The sequence below is a fragment of the Petromyzon marinus genome, chromosome 20 (genome assembly GCF_048934315.1).
Source record: "Petromyzon marinus isolate PM22_M1 ecotype Great Lakes invasive population chromosome 20, UKy_Petmar_22M1.pri1.0, whole genome shotgun sequence".
Lineage (NCBI taxonomy): Eukaryota > Metazoa > Chordata > Hyperoartia > Petromyzontiformes > Petromyzontidae > Petromyzon > Petromyzon marinus.
Window position 1 is genome coordinate 9,977,327 of NC_133686.1, and position 22,190 is coordinate 9,999,516.

The 22,190-nt window shown below is 43.1% G+C and overlaps 1 protein-coding gene across 3 annotated transcripts in view; it reads left to right on the forward strand.

The window, feature by feature from the left end:
- The first annotated feature begins 1,160 nt into the window (after window positions 1-1,160).
- Window positions 1,161-22,190, forward strand: part of LOC116944117 (retinoblastoma-like protein 1) — a 41,872-nt gene continuing 20,842 nt past the window's right edge. Inside the window, exons 1-10 of one of the 3 annotated variants that reach the window (XM_032957550.2) lie at window positions 1,161-1,585; window positions 7,013-7,146; window positions 8,201-8,446; window positions 9,602-9,666; window positions 14,711-14,839; window positions 15,944-16,104; window positions 16,840-16,904; window positions 17,638-17,836; window positions 19,385-19,551; window positions 20,908-21,020. In XM_032957550.2, the coding sequence (XP_032813441.2) occupies window positions 1,406-1,585; window positions 7,013-7,146; window positions 8,201-8,446; window positions 9,602-9,666; window positions 14,711-14,839; window positions 15,944-16,104; window positions 16,840-16,904; window positions 17,638-17,836; window positions 19,385-19,551; window positions 20,908-21,020 (1,459 nt within the window). In that variant the 5' untranslated portion in view covers window positions 1,161-1,405. The remainder of the gene's footprint in view (window positions 1,586-7,012; window positions 7,147-8,200; window positions 8,447-9,601; window positions 9,667-14,710; window positions 14,840-15,943; window positions 16,105-16,839; window positions 16,905-17,637; window positions 17,837-19,384; window positions 19,552-20,907; window positions 21,021-22,190) is intronic. The other 2 variants (XM_032957549.2, XM_032957551.2) reach the window with 2 other exon arrangements.

The window sequence follows — 22,190 nt, forward strand, 5'->3', positions numbered from 1 at the left end:
ACGTATCTTTTCACGTTACCTTTATAACAGTGAATCTCTCCACTTACATGACTTAACTATTCAGTAAATACTGCTTTATTGAGGTTGGTGGAATTTAATTTGGTAGCCAGTGATTATAAATGTATTTGGTCATATATTTGAGCAAAGCAAAAATGACTACGCTTTGTTAACATAACTGAGAAGCTGGTTATGCCACTCGGGTTATGCTTAAACAAATGTTGAAGTTGTGCTAAGATTTTAAGTCCTGGAATGCGGCCCAACCTTGTCAGCCGTAAGACGGTAACCATAATTTTAGCCTGGATACCATTACGCATACCCAGGTGTTATAGGAATGCGGAGTAAATGTGGAGTGCAGGAAAGGGCAGTCCAGCGTTTGTGCTTTCAGCCTTCAAGTGTGGGTCAGTCCCTGCAAACCGCATGGCGTGGCAAGGCCCTCATCCAAACAGTAGTTGGAGCCGTGTACAGGTTTGTTGCAAATGCTACAAATGACTAGATACGAATTTCTAGTAGACTTGATTCATTTGAAAAAAAAATTGGCAAGGGGGTAAAAAGGATGAGTGATCCTACAAAAATTTAAATTAGAAAACCCAATGCTAGCCTCAATTTGCTAACTATACAGTATAAGCGAAAAGGTTCACTTAGCAATTGGGAGGTTGTGTGGGCTAACAGGAGGGCGCAGAATGAGTGAAGACATTGAATGGGATGCAAGCCATGAATTCCTTATGCCGTATGCTTGTTTCTCCAAAATGCATCAAATAATTCGTAAGCCTTCCTTACGGTGCGAAACGTGCAAAAGTACGATCCCGAAACTCAGTTTTTGCGGTTAGATGCCGACGGATTAACTTTGAAACCGAAACGGGCAAAACACGAACGACTTTAAAAGCGTAAAGTTATCGTACCCCTGATGACGTGTTCAATCCAAACAACACGCCCCATGCCATAACCATCCGCCGCGCCTTACCTCAGTGGAAACACAACACTCAATATTTACAACGTCAACAAAAAAAAACAACAATCGAACAATGGCTGTATACGCATCAGACGTCACTATCCACGAGTGCCCGTGTTATTCACAACAAACAAACAAACTGCACATTTGCGCGCGCGCGCACTCTTTGCGCGGCGGCGCGTTAACGGGGTGAGGGGTGTGCGTGACGCGGCCGTTTTCGCGCCACTTTGCCGGGACGCGCACGCGGTGCACGCCGGGTAGAGGCGGTGCAGTCGGCGGCTAGCGCAGTCGTTACGGGCGGCGTGGGGGGGGAGAGAATTTTGTGTTTTTTTAAAATCCAACAAAACTCGCCACCTTCAACGCCCCCTCCACCTCCCTCCATCTATCTCTCCTCGTTTATACGCTTATGTAAAACAAAACCAGCGCTCATTAAAACGTCGCGTGTCAACACAAACAATGACGAAAAGCGAGGACGAAAACGCCGACGAGGTCGGCGGCGGCGGCTGCGGTGGCGGCGGCCGCAATGGCGTGCGGGCTAAGTTCGAGGAGCTCTGTCAGGACCTGAACATGGACGAGTCGACGGTGCACGAGGCGTGGGCCGGCTTCGAGAAGATCCGCACCAACTTCACCCTCGAGGTCAGCGGGGCTCGCGGGATCGGCCGTCAAAGTGAAGAACTCGGGGAGTTTCCCCCACCACCGCCGCCGCCACCACCACACCGAGGAGGGGGCTCCTCGCCTTCCGCGCTTTGCCGCCCCGGGCGGCGGCGGCGATGCGGGCCCGGGGTTACGGTGGTGGTGGTGGCGGCGTTGGGGGGGGGGCATGGTTAGAGTTGGAGGGGGCATGGTTAGAGTTGGAGTGGTGGTGGTGATAGTAGGAGTTAGGTATCGAGTTTGTGAGTGGTAGTGATAGTAGGGGATTATGAGTGGTGGTTAGACTTATATGATTAGTGATGGGGGCACATGGGTGGGAGTGTGAATTAAGTGAACAGTAGAAACGTGTATGGGTTTGTTTATGGGATTGGGCACGTATAAGTATAGGTTATGGGTAGATAAGGAGCGGGGGGGCGGTATGGGTTAGACCGTTAGAGTGTATTTAGGGATAGTGTGGATATGGGTTCGGGTAGGAGATAACTGGGGAAGAAATATGGGACATTCGGGATGGGAATGGGTAGGGTTATTGCTTAGGGGTATGGGAAGTGGTGTGGCAGGGGTATGGTATGGGTAAGTGGATAAGGAAGGAGGGTTTGGGTTGCCGTGTATTTAGGGGTAGAATATAGTGTGGATATGAGTTCGGATAGGAGAGATGTTTGGGATGGGAATGGGTAAGGTTATTGCTTAGGGGTATGGGAAGTGGGGTGGCAGTGGTTATGGGTAAAGGGATAAAGACAGCAGCTTGGGAAGGGGTGAGGGGCTACTACATGTCGCTGTGTTATTATTTAATGCCGGGTGTCAAGCTGCCGAATGAGCTAAACCTAAGGAGGGGAGGCGGTGGATATTCCATATTTCTGTGGCGAGTGTAGTTTATGCAGCATCAGTGTTTGTATTATTTACTGCAGGGTGGTGTGCGACCCACTCAGTGGGGAAACCCTCATCCAGCAGTGGAGTGACTTTGGGAACGCTCCGTGTTTTGCTGTCCCCACTAAGGGTGTAGAGCGTTTTCCTGCTGAATCGAGTGCCGGGCTAATTCGCCCCTCTGCTCAGTCCTTGACGCACTGACCACCTCTTGTGATTTCGAAAACGTTTGTTGGTTTGGACATGTTTGTTTTGTTGTAGTACGGAGTTAGACGGATGGCCTTAATCTAAGTTTTCTTGTGGTTGTTGTTGTTTGACTTGCATCCCACTGGGATTTTTTTGCACACAGCGTTGGTGTACGGTGCTTTTTTCAGGAATATTTTGCTGTTTTTTTCATGGATTTTCTGTTTGCACAGTCACATGGTCACTTTAAGATGTTTTCTTGTTCGTGTTTTTGTTTGTTGTGGTTGCACCCGATTCAAGAGCCGAATGGCTCACAGGGCTATAAAAAAAAAACTGTTCAACCAGTGAACACTCCACCGTTTGTGTGGCAAGAGCAGTTAGTGATTGTGTTACTGCTTCTACACGTGTGATTTGCGTGCATTGTATTACAGTTGCGAGTATTTAAGTTATAGTATGGTACATTTGTGCAATAAGTTATTTGCAAAGGCTTTTCATGTTTCCCATGATGCGCTTTTCAGCAGGACTTAATCTGAGTGCTATTTAGACGCTTGCAGATGTCAGGGTTTGTACAATAAATGGATGCGCGTAAACCAAAATCATTATACACTATACGCTATCTGGACGTTAGCGTATACGTTTGTAAACTTACATTTGCTACCTCATGCAAATCAAAATTATTGACGCCCTTAATGCAGGAAAACCCCCAAACTCTACATAGATCAGTAATTAGCCCTCGCCTACAACCCATTATATTCCCGTGCAATTAGTCATAAATGAAAACTGTTTTCAGCAGACACAAAGTAACTACGTAAATTGGCGAAACATCCCAGTTTAATCTCATTTCAATGAGGAGCAGATCCCTAAATAGTGCAAGCAACGCTGCACTTTGTATCCACGGTAAGTTAATTCAACACTTAAGCCGCTGCAGGGTGGCGAGCCATGCCCGTGCACCCTTTTAAAGACCCCGGCCCTTTAAAGCTCTGAGCCCCACTCTCGCGTTCATATCAATGGTCAGGACGAGTCTGAACCTGCGCGCCGGGCCTGTAGCCCCACGCCGTTGCCCAGTGACTGCCGAGTCGCGGCTCCACGTGGGGGTGCCCACTATCCATCCACCCCATGGGGCCAGGCAAGAGGCCACCACCACCACCACCGTTCTCACCGTCTCAATCGCATGCGTTGCTGTGTTGTGGCGGTTGTTTGTAACGCCAGCAAGCCACGTTACCCTACCTCCCTGACGGCGTCCCTGGAGGAGGGTCACCCTTGAAACCACCACCAAGGCGTTCTAGGCGTGTTATACAGACCGTGATTTGAGCGACACAAAGAAGGCTTGGGGAGGGGGATGTGTGGCATCCCGATTTTACTTAGATCCCCGAAGGCGCCTATCAACACAGCGCATTCAGTGCAATAGTCATCATCATCCGTCATTGTCCATCAGCTGCAGGGCGAAAGCCCTCCCATGTCATCTCTTAAGATGCAGTGCTACCACCTTCCATCTCACTCCTGCACATGAACCGATCTCAGCTCCAACTCAGCGGCGGTCCTCTGCTTTTGCTGCCATACCTTAATTGCGCTGGGTAAATTTACCGTTACGATACCGACCTTCCACGATAAAATTAAATTGCCACCAACACAAACTGCGAGCAATGCTTTTGTTTGAACAGGGACGTCATAATACGGCAGGTCAGTTCATTGACCTTGAGCCAGATGAGAACCAAATGGAAAATGGTTTGCAGGATGGAGCTTGGTACCCAATAATACACTGAATGAAAACAGGAAATTTGTTTTCATTAAATGTTGAGTTATAACTTAAAGTGAGTGTTATAGCAGAACATTCTTGGTAATAGGTGTACAACCCGTTTGATGGTCTGTCCGTGCCGTTGAGGCAGTGAGAATCATTTAAACATACTGCACTATGTTATACAATGCGGTTTTGTGAAGGTGGGGAGAATACAGAACAGTGTATTTTGCTGCACTGTCCGCGATGCATACTGCACCGTTTATGTGCTTGGTATTCACCCATCTAAGTGCTATCCAGGTTTAAATCTGTTTGAGCCAAGGTCTGATGGGATTGGGCACACATTCTGGGTAATTGGTCATCGCGCTAATTGGCATTGAACAACAGTTTGGCTTATTAGCCAGAACGTTCCAATATACCGCTCGATGAGCTATTATAGAATTTGGTTTTAAAGTACAGATGTGACTTGATTGTATAGTCCCATGTATAGTTTGTTAAAACGGTCATTTTTGCTAATTATGTGATGCTGCATTGGAGATGGTGCGTCAGCACAATTAACAAAACAACTCAACGCTCAATAACGCTACCTCTTATTCCAGGTTTTTTGGATTAGATTGGGTAAATATAAATGTGTCATTAAACCCACCACCACCCGACAGCCAATAATTAAAATTTGGCACGTAAACAGGACGTGCCAATTCGTTACTAGTACAGCACACTGGTGTGTTGGAGAGCAAATCCACAACATTTACAATCTGAGTGACGTTTCGCCAGTAAAAAGCCTACCTGTTAAACGCTACCTTAAAATAAAAGCATTGGCGAAGTTTCAAGTACTGCCCCCTTAGCACATTAGGAAGCAATTAGGTTCTCCTGTTTTGGTTTATTTTTATATTTAGATTACTTTCAATGAAAAAATACCTGCAACAACTTTCATGTTGTTAAATTTGTTAAGCCATCATTCGTATACAGGTTGGTCTCTTTTGCAAAAAAGACATTGGCCATGATTTGCATCTTGGTGTTAACCAAAAACCACCAGATTTGTCGGTTAACCAGTGTGCCCACCGGTGAAATGTCTTCACCGCCAGAAAAACGGCAAGTAAAAAAGCATTTCAGCGATAAGGGTAAAAAATGGCCTCTGTTTTCAGTTAAGGTTGATCATGCTGTCAAGGGAGTTGCTTTTAAAAAAGTGGAATAATTAATCGATGAAAGCTGCTGTGAAGTTAATGCCATTGGGCTTTCCAAGTATAGGGGATGAAATTTATAACTATAAACTATTGTTTTATGTTCTATTTCAAATACAGTAAAACCTTGGATTGCGAGCATAATTCGTTCCGGAAACGTGTTTGTAATCCAAAGCACTCGTATATCAAAGCACTTGTATATCAGTTGTGATCACGTGACGCTCGGCAGACAAAGCGTACACGTACTACTTGCATTGCAAGACCTCGCTCATTTATCAAATTAATATTTATTTTAAAAATGTGCTCGTCTTGCAAAACACTCGCAGACCAAGTTGCTCGCAATCCAAGGTTTCACTGTATACTGAAGTTCGTGTATTCATATGCGACCGTTTGTGAGCTGGTTTGACTTGACTTTTAACTGCAAATAGAGTGAATACAAGAATAATTGATTTTGTGGTGATTTTGTTTACATTTCTGTTCCGCACCTTTCTGTTTCATTGCGTAGGAACCATTGTGTTACAGAGGCACTGTATAGGCAGATCTCACTCAGCGCGATCCAATAAAACGCTGATTCGTTATAGCGCGCTTTGTCCTGGAGACCAATTTTTAAAAAAAAAATATACGTACTCTTATCTAACCAGTACATTACTTAGGGGTGAGAACACGCAGCAGGACTGGCCGAGGAAACGTAACCGCCCCCACCATTCGCTCAACCCATGAGAGCGACATTTTCTGAGCCAATAAGTAGCTCACGCCCTGCAATTGGATTATCACGATTCGTAGTCACAATTACATTTTTTTAAAAATCGCTTTGTTTAGTCAGGTGATAACTCACGAGACAAGGATAGAGTTTCAGGGTCCACCTAAAAGAAACCTCGCCGTGGACATTTAGACTGAGGGCATTACTAAGATCACCGAGGTCTTGGAGCTCTTCTCTGAAAATAACCTGGATTGCGAGCGTAACAGGTCCCCTCAAACCTTGTCTCCCACCCCTGCTTTGTAGTAGAATGCACTTGTGAGTACAGTACATAATAGCGACGTTATAATTAATTATTATGTTATTAAGTAATGTTTACTATATGTATTATTATGAGCGCTGCTTCCGATACCCATTGAAGCCGTTATATTTTGCTCATACGAAATAAATAATTATATCAGGAACGCATCCCCATATATGAAACGGTATAATGACCCCTTTTAGTGATTATTTCATCTGCACTCACTTCTCCAGGAATGTATCTTAAGCACTAAGCGAGGTCTGCCTGTATTTGCAAAATGTGAAATTCTGTCTTCATCTATTGTGCAAAATTTATAAGTCTGGGTCAGCTCAACTTCAGCCTGAGAGCAATAATTAATGTCAACTTTTGAGTTACGTTGGCATCCTAATAATGGTTCATTCAGTATGCAGTTATATTTCCAACCATCGTATAATGACATTCACGTCACATACAGGGCGATGAGCTGCACTGGCTGGCATGCGCGCTGTATGTGGCATGTCGCAAGACGCTCATCCCCACCGTGGGCCGGGGAACGCTTGAGGGAAACTGCGTGTCTCTGACACGCATCCTGCGCTCCTCCAAACTAAGGTACGGGCGGCGTTGAGAGCCAGCATTATTAACTCGAACTCGGTGTACGTTCATTATTCACTTCTGTTATGCAGGTTTCTGTGTTTCATTGCATCGGAGCCAATTAAGTCCCCTTTAAGGTTTACATTGCTAACCGTAGAATAAGATCTGCCATTACTCTCATACTGGGCCTGTAGAAACTATTCTGATGACTATATTTACACCACTCTAGATTCATACACCTATATATTCTACATGTACCACAATGGCAAAAAAATTTCTTGAATCGCATTGTGACCCGAATCGTGGTATTTCCTTGAATCATTACATCCCTGTTTAAGACGTATCTCCATTCTCGGGTTTCATTGTGACCATAAGAGAACAGGATTTTCCGTAGAGTTGCGTAGAATTATTTGTTGTGTGGGATGTATGAGGGGCTTGTTCAGGGTGTCCCAGTGGCACTGAGAGAGTTTGCTGGCAATACGTCTGGTGTTCAGTGGAGTGCTGCGGTTGATGCTTTTAAATGCTTTTTTTATTATTTTTCCCCCATGGCTCCATGCATGCAAGCGCTGGCATAACCACATTCAAAAACAGTTTTTTACAGTTATCAAACCCAGTTTTTTTATTGTCAGTTGCTCCTGCTCATAGGGTTTAATTTAAAGTGAAATGTGACCTTAATCTCAACCATTTTCAAACGACGCCTTATCTGGATTGAAGAAGATCCATTAGTTCACAGTTGCGTAATGACGGTAACGGAACTCAGCTTTTAATGATTATTTTCTCTGCAAATGAAGTAAACCGTTATACAACCACAGTTGATTTCCCCCTACATGGTACTCATCATCGACTGGAGGATGATACGCTATGTTGCTCTCAGACTAGGATCTGAAGTCGCCATCTTACAAAATAGATTTGAGCACTATACCACATAATTGTCTGGCCATATAAGAAAATAGCTACCTGCAACTTATCATAGGTGATGTGGGTCAGAGAAGCGTGGTTATGCAGTCGCGCATGCTTATGGGGCCTGGGAGGTGAAGAAAAAGGCTGAGTCTCAGGTGGGGACGACGCCCAGGTGCCTGGTCCTGCCGCCCCCACCCCACGCCCACTCTGTCCACAGCCTCATCGCCTTCTTTGGCAAGATGAAGAAGTGGGGGGAAATGGCGCAGGTGGGCTCCGATTTCCGCTGTCGCATCGAGCGCTTGGAGAGAAACTTTGCCGTCTCCACTGTCATCTTCAAGAAGCTGGAGCCCATCTTCCTGAGCCTGTTCCGCGACCCACAGGACGAAGCACCACGTCAGCCACGTGGGCGCAAGCAGAGGTTAGCACGGTCATGGCTTTACTTGTTTTGACACTGCTTGTCGTTTTGTGTTTCAAGGAGAATGCTGCAAAAAAATATCACGAAGCTCTTTAACTTTGGGCGTTTTCGGGTTTTCTTTGTTGTTTGGGATGATGTCTGACGATTCGCGGTAAAAGCCAAATGTCGGAGCGCTGTACAGCAAAACTTAAAAATTCTACAAATTCAAATAGCTCATATTTTGTAGATAAATACCTAGATTGTGCATCGGGATGTGCAACTCAAATAGAAAGTTTTGTTAATGAGTATAGATGTAAAATAACTTTCACGGTCATAATTATGGATCCCTTGTGACATCACTATTATTAATCCAATACTGTACAATGTCATTGCAAGGATGTAACTAGTGTACTAAGACTGAGCGGCTATCCATGTTTTAAATGTCTATTGTCATAAACAAAACTTCAACATTTTTGTTGGGAATTCAGGGATACACAACCTTGGTAATTTTGTTTTTACATTTACCAAATTATTTGCTAGGTGTGCATTAGCTCCATTAGCCACCTCAAATTCACTTCACCACATCTTAGTCTCATAATTGGTAAACTTACTTTCTTATATTTTCATTCAGAGATGCTTTAGTGTCCAAACGCACCAACAATGTCTCTTAATGATGTTTATTTTAACCACAAAACCAATCCCATTGGGGATTCTTTTAAACATATTGGAATCAACATGAAGACAACTGCCTTTGTTTTGTTTACTTGCATGGTTATGACATTATCAGGGTAATACATACTGAAAATGTATTGTGTTGAGAGACAATTGTAACGGTCCGCCAGCTGTATTTGTTCACCTGAGGACGATCGCTTGTGTTGCGATCGAAGCGTCGTGGTTTTTAACCTTCTTATTATTTTGTATCTATGTGACTTTACCGAAAGAACCAAAGAATATGAATAAGTTACATAACAGTTACATGTTTAGTTGTCTGTTTTTGAATAGATGGTCTTGGTTGTTTTTTCTGTAACAATTACCCATGCAGCTGTATATTGACAAACATTAACAATGTGTTTGCACACTTAGTATCTTAAAAAAAACGAATCTTAAGGCAAGTCATTTGGGATCGCACACCTGTCTATATACACCTCAAATCTGTTAATTCATAACTCTGTGTTTCAGACGCTTACCCTGCACTGTCTCGGACCTGTTCAAGTTCTGCTGGACATTATTTGTACGGACAAAAGGTAGGAATAAGAGACTTGTGAGTCTCTCAAACTCAGTGATTGTAAGACTCCCGTGCTTGGTACCACGTGGTCTACAAGTGAACAAACAGATTTGTAAGCTGCAGCTTAATTTGGGCGGCAGGGTTGTACAGTGATAACACTTGCGCCTCACAGCAAGAAGTTCCTGAGTTCAATTCCTGCCTCGGGATCCTTTCTCTGCGCAGTTTGTGTGTTTTCTTCCTGTTCTGTCTGGGTTTCTTCTGGGTTTTCCATTTTCATCCCATAGCTAATAAAAACGTACAATGTAATTGGTATTGGCACACATTCCAATGCTAAAAATAATTAGTGGGTTATGATGTAAGTGGACAAATGAAATCCAGCATAATACCCGTTTTAATAACATTTGTTACAGATTATTGATTAATAAATTGCCATACGGCTTCAGATAGTTTTTTCATGAAGTGAAAAGACTGGTTGAAACCTCCCGTTACTCCAAGACCTGCTCGACCCTCCACGAACTCGTCTGAGATCCCAAAAAACAATCTGGGATAACGTGAGACACATGGATGAAGCATCAACTGAAGACACTGGAGATCTGCCAAGGGTCCTAATAAAAGCCTAATTGAGGAGCTCAACCCCTGCTCCCAATGGATTTGGTCTGCCAAGAAAACTGGTGCACCGCCGACCGCTTCAGAACAGCAACTGGTCGCTGCGTGCACCTCTTCCACAAGTGGCAAATTTGCGATGACCTCATACTGCAGTGACTGCGGCCACCCGAAACAAACAATTGACCATAACGCGAACAACTGCATACTATATTCTTAGTTTTTTCGGTAAAGTCACGTTGAAGAGAAACAACAAAATAATAAAATATATATATAACAATAAAAAAATCCTCACGACGTTTCGACCATAACTCAAACGGTCATCTTCAGGTGTGTTGGTTTGCATAAATTTATTTTTAAACGGCGCATTTATTTATTTATAAAAAAACGTTAGCGTCACGCGCAGCGATTTGGCAGTTTACCCAGGACTAGTCCATCTATATTTTGAAAAGAGGAGGGGGGAGACGAAATTTTTTATAATGTATGCTGTCTGAAAGCCAATGTAAGCGTGAACAATCAATTAAGAACTGAAATGGTTTATCAAATCTTTCCAATGATTGCTAAGATAGAATCCATCTTCTCGGTTGAAATTGTCTCTGTGCTTGTATATGTGGATAGCCTCATGAACGAATCTCTCATGGAAGCCAGATGGCTTACAAAGAACCTCTGTCTTGGAAAAGTCAATGGCATGTGAGCCTACTGAATTAGAACAATGATCTGCTACGGCCGAGGTGTTGGTCCTACCGTGTTTAAGGTCTGCTTTGTGTTCACGAATGCGGTCCGAGACATGGCGTTTGGTTTCTCCAATGTAACTACTACCACAGAGGCAACTTAGTTTGTAGACACCAGGGTATTGTATGTCCGGAATCACATCTTTTACAGACGGAACCAGATCACGGATTTTATGTAATGTGTTGAAACGGACCTGGATCTTGTGTTTATTCAAGATTTTGGAGATCTTTTTTGTGATCCCAGCAATGTAGGGTAAAGTGATGGTTTTGAAAGGCTCCTCAAGAGGGTTCTTCTTCATGGTTTGAGTGATAGCTTTGCGGATTGTATAGTCGGAGTAACCATTAGCCCTAAGAGCTTGGTGTACGTGCTTGAGTTCACTGCTTATGTGTTCCTGGTCGGATATGCATTGGGCTCTATGATACAGAGTCTTGATGAGAGAATTCTTCTGTGATGGATGGTGGTGGGAATCCGGTTTCAGATAAGCATCCGTATGGGTAGCTTTCCTGTAGACAGAGTGGCTCATTGAACCATCAGGTCTCTTTTTAATTAGGACATCCAAAAAAGGTATCTTGCCATCTATTTCGACTTCCATGGTAAATCTGATGGCTGGGTGTATGGAATTGATGTGGTCGAAGAATTGGTCTAGAGCAGGCCGGCCATGTGGCCAGATGACAAAAGTGTCATCCACGTACCTCTTCCATAAGGTTGGGCGCAGAGTGGCAGTCTGGATGGCGTCAGTCTCAAATTTCTCCATGAAAATGTTAGCTATAACTGGAGAAAGGGGGGAGCCCATTGGGGTGCCCTCAGTTTGTTTGTAGAAAGTTCCATTCCAAGTGAAGTATGTATTGGTTAAACAGTGTCTCACCAGGGGGGGTACCTCAGTGTTTAGTCCTTGATGAACCAAGTCTTCAATGATTGCAATGGTGTCAGGTACAGGAACCTTGGTGAATAAGGAAACTACATCAAAACTGACAAGCAGGTCGTTTAAAAATAAATTTATGCAAACCAACACACCTGAAGATGACCGTTTGAGTTATGGTCGAAACGTCGTAAGAATTTTTTATTGTTATATATATTTTATTATTTTGTTGTTTCTCTTCAACGTGACTTTACCGAAAAAACTAAGAATATGAATTACTGCAGTCACGAAAGCTTTAAATCAAAACTGCATACTACACGCACTTTCCGGCGGATGGAACAGTATTATTTTTCTGAAGCTATCATTTGGCTCGTAAACTTAAAACTGGATGTGTAATTTATACATACCTGCCATTCGCCCGAAGAATTTCGTGAAAAATTATTCAACTTTGAGTGTATATTAGGGGTTATTGAGGTATGATATGGTTAGTTTATCAAGACACAGGTAACAGATTTACTTTCTGGAACTTCCTACAGATGACAGGGCATTGCTTCAAACCCAGGAATGAGCTTTAAAGATTACTGTTTCTGGTGTCTGTTAAGTAGTTTTTTTAATCTCAAACAATGAAACGTCGTACTCAGATTTTAAATGTTGTGGCTTGGCTCTCCAACACACCGGTGTGCTAGTGATGAATTGGCATGTTCTGTTTACGTGACAACACTTACTAATTGGCTGTGTTGGGTGGTGACGGATTTAACCACATATTTACGCGATTTAACCCCAAAACCTGTATTTTGGATAATATTGGTCGCCAAAGCCTAAGTGCTAAACTGTCTTAATGCTGTACAAATGAGTGGTTCACTTTGTATCAATCCTGTGATTAATGCACAATATGGGTTTTTGTCATCACCATATTTGTACTGTGATTTTATTTCATGCAGTCACTGGTGACATTGCTTAGACCTAATTACACTTAAATAGTTTTGTCATTGTTGGATGCCCAGATTCGGGTTAGATGCTCAGTTATAGTGGTTCATTTCCCTCTGACAAAGACATAGCATTAACTGTATGCCCACTCGTTAGCAACGGGTGCTCAACACTTAAAATATGCGACTGAGAGGAGACAGACCGCTTGCTTACTGTGGTGGTTATTGCCGATATTGGAGCAATGCCTACCGACGCTCGGAGTTGCGGGTAGTGAAGCGCGAGGGGGTCCTGGAAGAGGCGCCAGAGTGTGGTCACAGCCGCTTGGGTGCACCTGGGGGGGGGGGGTTGCGGTTCATGGGCAAGTCCAGACAGGAAGGGCAGGCAGAGTTGAGGTTGGCTCGGATCCGTAAGACATGTATCAACTTGCCTAGCATTCTGCGACAGCTCCTACTGCCTTAATCGTGGTGCTGGTTTCAAATAATTCGGTACATTGGCATGTTTTCAATCGCTATAAATTTAAAGTTGATGTTTGTCTCTGTTAGCTGCCATTAGCCATTGGTAGAAATTCCATATTACCATTCTGGGGGCCAGTCTCTCTGTAGGAAGATTAACGACATTTATATATTTACGCGATCTAACCAAAAAAAAACTCTATTCAGGAAGATTACCGTTTGTTTCCTTCCCAAGTGTGAATATGTGCAGTTTCCACTGATAACCCATAGCTGCCAACAGAGTAGCATTGTCCAGTACTGGCAGCAGTGAAATGAGATGAAGTGAAGCTTAGCATTCTGGCTGAGGGGACGTTTCCTTGTGTGAGAAAACGGACCGTTCTCCGTACTTGAATGCTATGCGCCCATGTGAGACTCGGGGCTCTGAGCCAGGATTGCGCAAGTGGCAGCGCACAGCCCTCAAGCACGGATATTGCATCAGGGTTGAGCAGCTGACTTGCCTACCATGGCCCCTGCCCCCACCGGCTTACTCCATTCCATCCAGGACAGAGTTTAAGTTGTCTTTCCAGGCTGCTAGTTGAAAGGATTAGTCGACCGGACACTGAGTTGACTGTGTGCTAGTCCTGAGAGCTGTAACATAAAGAACTTGCTTTTATTAATGTTTGCATGTTTCAGTGTGTAATATCACACTTTGAAGTATATTCTGTTAAGTTTAATATTAGTCTTGAAGTTAGTATGAATATAGGAATAGGTTTTACCCTTTTAACTGGCACAAAAAAACTGACACCTTTATTCAAGGCATCATGTTCAAGGCATCATGTGTGCATATTCATATAGTATGAATATGCACATGGCCATTTCAAACATGAACAGGATAATCATGTGCTTTAAAGTGAGGAATAGCGAGCAGAGATAAGTCCATGCCCACGCATGGCCACAGCCCCGGCTTGTGTGTTTGTCTGTATATCAGTGTGCACGTGTGTAGGATGTGAATGCAGATGCACATTTTTAATTGTCACTGTAAAGGTAAATAATTGAAAAATGTTAGTTACATTTCAGAATTGATCGTGTTAAAAAAATATTTAAATTCAAAGTGCCTCAGCTCGTTTTCACATTATATTTCCCACAAATTAGTAATCATTTTTTTGGCCTCTTAGTGATGGTAAGATAAGTATACTCCTAACCAGAATTTTGTAACTCCCTTCCAATTGAAAGTCATGTGCTCTAACCCCAGCATAACTTTAATGTGTGAAATTTGGACATGTGCATGAGAGACTGGGAAACATGTTAACATGCTAACATGCATGGGCAAAGGAATTTCCACGTAGCAAGTGTGGAATGTTTACCTGCTTGTAAGAGTTGGAATCCCCACCACCAATTGCTGGTTGCCTTCTGGGACAAAGGCTGTGCAGAAGCTAACCTCTATGTAGACTGTGCAGCTAATCCTGTTATTCATTCATTCTTTACCCCAACCTTGCATTTTACGCCTGCAGCCAACTTTCCTATGATAAGCGATGATTTGGTAAACTCGTATCACCTCCTGCTGTGCTGCCTGGACCTCATGTATGGAAATGCCCTCCTGAGCTCTCATCGCAAGGATCTTCTCAACCCAAACTTCCAGGGTGAGTGCAGTGGCTCGTTCACAGTAATTATAACAATGCTTGTCATTTACCCAGGAAAGCCTCATTGGGTGTCTGGACTTTTTCAGGAGGTCCCTGCATTGAGATGTTTGGCCACTTTCCTTATGAGTGATTTGCTTTTGGGGCAAAATATTTGTACATAGGGATAAATGCATATGGGGGATAGCAGTCAAAGGCTTCACAAACCCACCTGCTGCACTGCTATCTTCCAGCTACCCCACAACCCACCCAGTTTGAGAGTTTTAAAATGTACATGATCCAACAAACATTGCCTCCAAAGTACTCGGTTACAGACATCTGCCACCACACCCATAAGCAAACATGTTTCATGCTTTTGGAAAAGATTGACAGAGAACCGTTGCACCTAGTGATGCATGGTAAGCACTGGACCAGGTAGACTATGCATTAATTTTCTTTGCAGATACCGACAATTGGTTTATGATCAGAAATTATTCCTGAGGATCTATAAACTGTGGCAGCTGAGTCTAATTGGCCTAATTCGGGAATGTTTTTGATATACCTGTAGAGGGAAGAAAACATTGTGCAGGTGCATGACATGCACGTTTTTACTTTGTTTTTGCATTCCCGTGATGAAAGCCTTACATATCTAATTCTGGCTGCGGTAGTTGTAGGCATGCAACTTGTTCACAGTGTACAGATTTTGTTGCAGGCGAGGGATGTTTAGTATGTCATCAGGTGTATGTGTTTCATTTGGTCACACTTTTGGGGGTTTTAATTGCTGGTCTGCCTGGAGAAAAAGACAGTGTATGCAATTTGGTGCTCTTAATCCTTGTTGAATTATAATTTAGCTCAAGCTGGATAGCTAGTGAAATACATATTGTTCGATTTTCATTCATCTGTTCTGCCAAAGTGTTCAAGTGGCCACGTTTTATGTTTGCCCTCTAATGTTTCAAACAGAGCATGGTGTTCATCCTGCAACTAATTAAAAAAAAGGCTCAGAATTTTGTAGTTTGGCCTGGCATCTGGTGCCGTGAAACCATAAAACTTTCAAGCTCCACACACAGTGGCTGTGAGTCATTGAACTTAAGTTTTGGGTTATGTGTTTGTTGCTGTATTGCGGTGAAGGCCTTCCAGAAGAATTTGGCAACAAGGACTTCCGTCCGCCAGCGGAGCCCCCGTGCATCATCGACCAGCTGTGCGTGCTGCATGACGGCATCGTACTGGAGGCCAAGGGCATCAAGGAGCACTACTGGAAGCCGTACGTCCGCAAGCTGTTTGAGCGCAAGGTAAACACTTGTACGTGTAGCCGTACTCTTCTCAAGTGTGTGCAGAGTGCGTTAATTTAAAAGTCATGCTCATCTATGGATCTGTAATAATGTTGGCAAACGAGTGTTAGAACATCTTGTGGCTTTGCGAAGGCTACCTATGGTTCATTGTCCACTCGGGTAGAAGAATGTGGATGTAGCAGCAATAGCTGTTTAAATGGAATAATTTACTTCTAACACATACATTAATAATCCCTTTAAAATGTTGGCTTTATGTTAATATATTTTGGCAAACAGCAATAATACTTAACACGTGGGGTTTTCCCATCCTATATTATGATTGATATCTTTTTTGGTTAGGCCATATTGATCAGGCCACATTTCTGTCACAAGACTCTCTTACAACCAACATAGGCCAACCAAATAAAATTGCCACATGTGCAAATGTTTAACGAACCAATTGTTTTTGTGTCGACTCAGTGGAAAGTTGAAGAACTATTTTCACAACCAAATTAAGCAATTCAATACAAAGTTTTGCTTTAAAATATGTCAAGCATCTTCAGGAAAATCCAGGACATCTGATGATGCGCCTTGTAACATAAATTTGGCAAGACCATCCATGGCCAAATCCAGAAATAAAAATATGAACAACATATTACTGTTCAGGGAACCTTAGATGTTTTGGTGGTCACGTGATGACTAATGTATAACATATGCCATGCTTGCTAATTACAAAAATTGTTTTGTTCCACGCAGATTCTGAAAGGAAAAATCGACACCCTTTCTGGATTTCTTGATGTTTCATCTTTTACAGACAATGAGTGAGTTTTGAAGACAAAAACATCCACCCTAAATAAGCATGACAAAGGTGGGGAGCTCAAACTGAGAGTGTTCAGTCTCTATTAGACAACCGGTTGTTACGCAAAGTGGGTTCCCCAGTCTGGTATGGTTAAAGGGGGAGTTGAACCCCAAATGGCATTCAAACTGCAAGCTATAACCCAAGCACCCACCCTCCCACATGGTGTGTTTCTAGTACTGGTGAATTTACCCGCAGTACCAGTTGGTGGGGAATATAAAATTGTTCACGTACAAAAAATATATTTCAACTTGAAGATACTTTCCTGAGTTATAGTAACGAAAAGGTATTCACTTGGAATGCATTTGAGTTTGTGCATTGTTTTGGTGACTCGACAGAGGAGACGTGTTTATATTCACCCATTCACAATACGATTAAGTGTTGCAATTTGAAGTCAATATTCACTTTGAGAATCGATATTTTTTTGTTACTGAATGTGGCACCTTCCTGTGGTTACAGGGTTTACATACATCTACATCAAAAATATACGAATTGGGATAAAATACATTCTCATACGCCCAAATTGAAGCGCGTATAGTGAACATAATTGATTTTTATTTATTAATCGATGCATCGTCACGTCTTCCGCATGGCCGCCTCTTGACCAGTATTTGGAAGCACCTTTGGAGAGCGTTCGCTCGTGCCCAATGTCACAACAACGGGCCTCTCCTCCGTTATTCCTTGTGTGCTGCCGGCAGGAAAGCCATTAACCGGGAGTACGAGGAGTACGTGCTGACGGTGGGCGACTTTGACGAGCGTGTGTTCCTGGGCGAGGACGCTGACGAGGAGCTCGGCACACCGCAGAAGGGCACGGTGATGCCAGGCACGCCGGGGGTGGGCCATGAGCTCGCCGAGAAGATGAAGATCAAGCGCAACTTGCAGCAGCATTTTGAGAAGGTAAGCTGCGATCCCTTCCACTGTGGCAGTCTTGTCTCCACAGCTGTCTTGGCCCGTATCACCGCTTTTATGCGAAACCTTTTACCTCCCAAGATCACATGGCGGGGTGACGTGGCACAGTCCGATAATGTGTGCTCTTTTGGCATTTAGGGAACGATTCACCTCCCACGTGATGAATTTTCTCAGGTGAAGGTCACGATTTAATTCACAAATCGAACCTTTTTGTCTTGTATTTTTTAGCATTGCCTTGTTTAACGCTCGTTTTTGTCTCATTTTTATATATTTTGATTGATCAATTAGCGTGATATTTACAATAGCATATAATTGGCTCATAATTTACAAAACTTATTATTTTCACACAAATTACGTGCTCCATGAGTCATGAGCAAATATGTTTTATTGGATGACTCAATATATCCTTAGCTATACAATGCCCATAATCTAATGCTATAATTCATTGTCATTGCTGCATCCATCCAATGCTATTATACTCGGCTATTTGGCCATCATTGTGTTGTCCAATTCTATGTTAATCATTACCATATGCTATACCCCATATTTGCAAATCGTTGTGGATTCTTACGTTGAAGAATCTATTCGCATTCATACAAATTGTATGCAAATCGTACATTCAAGCTAGTGGAGTGAAAGTGGAACAATATAATCTATACATATAAAAGGGAAATTTGTGAATGTGTGTCTGTTCGAAATGTTTATCATACTTCCCAACATGCAACAAACTTGAAATTTGGCATGTGGGTAGCTTCCAGACTGTACACAATGCAAAAGGTATAAAAAATTTGACTTTTGTATTTTGGGGGGGGGGGGGGGGCGCACTAATATTTTGCACGGCAAGTGAGCGGTGACATCACGCATGCGGCAGCGTTACGCAATGTGCCTGCTGACGTCACGCATCCCCCCTCCAACCCTCCGCGTAGGCCGTGTATTAATCCAAGACAAGAATCCAAGTCCCCGGCAAAGCCGGGTAGTAAAGCTAGTAAGAATATAATCAAATGAGATTAAATAATGTTGCTTGACTCGCATTGTGACCCTGAATGACTCTGAATCATGGAGATTGGTCAGATTGCAGGAGTGTTTACATACTGCCTGCAGATTGCACCCATTATTTTCTGTGCCATATGGCCTTTAAGTAGACATGTTTCTCTACTTTTTGCCGTAATTTTTTTATTCTACACACGTTTTTTTTCTCATTTAACCTTCATTGTCCTTTGATCTCAGCCTATCATCTTTTATTATACCCCATCATTAGCCTATTCTGTATGTCCATCATCCAATGCTGTAAGTAACACTACTCACAGATATAATATCCAGAACAAGCAGTATTTACTTATCGTCCATCATTGCGAACACTTGGATATTGAGGAAGTTTTGAAAGCAGCACCTCCATATCAGTGCTCCATAAGCATTTATAATTTGCCTTATCGGCCATCGTAGAAAACTTGTGGACATCGGGCCTCCAATATAAACGTTTTGTAACTGTGTGCAATTTCCACAGTCGAATTGTAATGAACGCTTATTACATCATAGACTCGCTCGCTGGCGCCCTCCACCCCACTGACGGGCCGGCGCTACCTCAAGGAAAAGGAGCAGGGCTTCACTCCAGTGTCAACGGCGACACAGAGTGTGGGCCGCCTGCAGGCCCTGCTGTCAGGCTTGCGCGGCGCACCCAGCGAGAACCTGCTCACCATGCTGCGGTAAGAGCAGCTGTTCTAGCAGCAGCAGTAGCTCCCATAGTAGCTACGGTGGTGAGATGTTAACTACCTCGCCTGTTATGCAGGAGGTCGTGGGTTCAATCCCAATCCTGACGTCTATATATTTGGAGTTTTTCCTTCTGATCGCGTGGATTTTTCTGCGGGTCCTCCGGTTTTCCTTTACACATTCAGAAACATGTGTTTTCGTATATTTGGCTGCTATAAATTTCCACATGATAATCCACTTCATCGGGCTTTGATTTGTGGCCAGTTCACTTCTGAAAAAGAGCTATATAGCCCAGTGGGCCTTACTTGTGCGAGGTGATGTCAATCCCGTGTACATCTGCGTGGTTTAGGAGTGCTTACATCACGCCTCCCCCCCCTCCCAGAGGAATTGAGAAACAGAAACAAAGACAAAGCGAGAAATCGACATAAATTGCAATAATAATTACAGAATGCAAGGGAAAGGTGGAGAGAGACAGGCCTCTATTTATGAATGGCTGGCTGGGAGGCACGGATGGACGATCATGTCCGAAGGACATGGGGGTTGCTTGTATATATAAATATATTTTTTTCAGCAATAGTCTTTCCAGATAATTTGATGACAGTCACATTTTTTTTTATTAAACCACTTTTCCAATGTACATGTAAAAATGTCACTACCTTTCTGCAATATTATTTCGCCTATAGTTTTTCCAGACTTCTGCTATAAATTTCCACATCATAAGCCACTTCGTTGAGGTATATTTTTGAGCAGGTTGCCTCTGAAAAGGGCTATATAGCTCAGTGGGCCTTACCTGGTACAAATACAAAGTCCAGTTTAGTTTATGAAAAAAAAATCACGTTACAATGCTACATCATGCTGATGGGGCTCAGTGAATTTAAACCTTGATTAAGCAAACTCATAAAATACACAATAGAAAAATAACTTGCAGAAATAACAGCATGCTGTACAAACAAAAATCTTGGTTTGTCTCCATTGACAATTTATCCTTATTGTTGTATAATAACCATAACTGTACTACTAAACATTCTTAAAATAGGAAGTTTGTACTGCAAAGTGTGTCTCTTGCCTCTCCTGGTAATGCATGCATGAGAGTTTGTTCCGTGAGCCAAAGGCTCCTTTGTTGTTACTGGACTGCTGCCACCACTCAGCCAGTCACAGATATATTGCACAATCCTTCATGAGCACAGCAGCTAAAGCATCAAATGTTCCAGTTACTCACATGCGCCTTGATTGTCTTCGGCACTGACCGTCCAGACTGGAGTTTACACGTTTGAACATCGTGCGTGTCTCCTCGGCCCTGGGTTAAGGTGTTTTTATTTTAGAGCACTGGCTTCCGTGACTGCCGCTTGCAGGTCATCTTCGCGTGATCAGACCGAGGCGGTGCAGACACGGGTGCGGGAGATGGGTGCAACATTCTGCAAACACTACACTGGGCCCAGCGATGGGCAGCCTGGCTCGCAGATAGGTATGGCCTGTGCATGCTTACATGAACACACACGCCGACAATCTGCTATCATCACCTGGGTGTGCCCAGCCTTAATGTTACACATGTGGTGCATGCAATTTCAGAAGATATTAAAATGTCCATGACCTGACACAACAATGGCTGGCCTTCATGAAACAGTGTTTATATATCTTTTCATTGTCATGTTTAAGTATAATGAATGCACATAGTTCATTGATGGTCCACGGCTTTGATATCATCGCAAAATAATTATTTGTCTTTGCTTCTCAAACGACACATTTATAGAACACATCCCTTGTCATAAAACAGTATTACTGTGAATGTTTCTTCAAGCTGTGGAAGTTACTGCAATCAAAGTTTGATAAGTATGTTTTATTAACATTTCTCTTAATTTTATCTATTTCCCCACATACATCTCCATTTAATTCGTTAAAATAACATGGCATACAACTGTAAAATGTAGTTTCTTGTTATGAAGTTTGGCACTGATCCTTAAAAAGAAAACACTTTGAACATTCATTCAACTATTGTTTTAGCACTGCTACATCAGGCCAAGGATCTTAAATCACCCGTTGTTACAAAAAAAATCCATTGATCTCCTTACTGATGGATGGGGCAAATGCTGTTTGTGAGCACTTGCTACTGTGACTTGGCACTGTAGGTCATCTTCACGTGATCAGACCTGATCAGACTGAAGCGGTGCTGTGTTGATGCAGTGATTAGCAGTATTGTAGCACACTGCATTAACTTGGGTTATTGTAAGGTCGCATTCAAAGACATGCACACCATTGCTGACTCAGCCTAAGATAAGTACCCGATGTTGGTGATACAGTGAACATGAGTACTGTTGCCTGCTGGGACAGGCAGGCAGACATGATGTTGGCCAGAATACCCTCTAATGTGCTGTTATACTATGAATAATATATGCTATCATACACATGAGAACAAAGGTGCCTTTAGTTTAGCCCAGCCATTGACGACATGAATGTTACAACTTGTTGGGTCTTGTTATTGTACTCTCGCTACACTGCCATCAAAGAAAGGGTTTCCAGAAGCACTCTTTACACAAGACAGATGTCTTTGCACAGCAGTGACCTGGAACACAGTGGTTGACCTCCATTGCAGTGAGTGCACAAACGCACACAGGCGCTTGTGAGAGCACTCCTATGT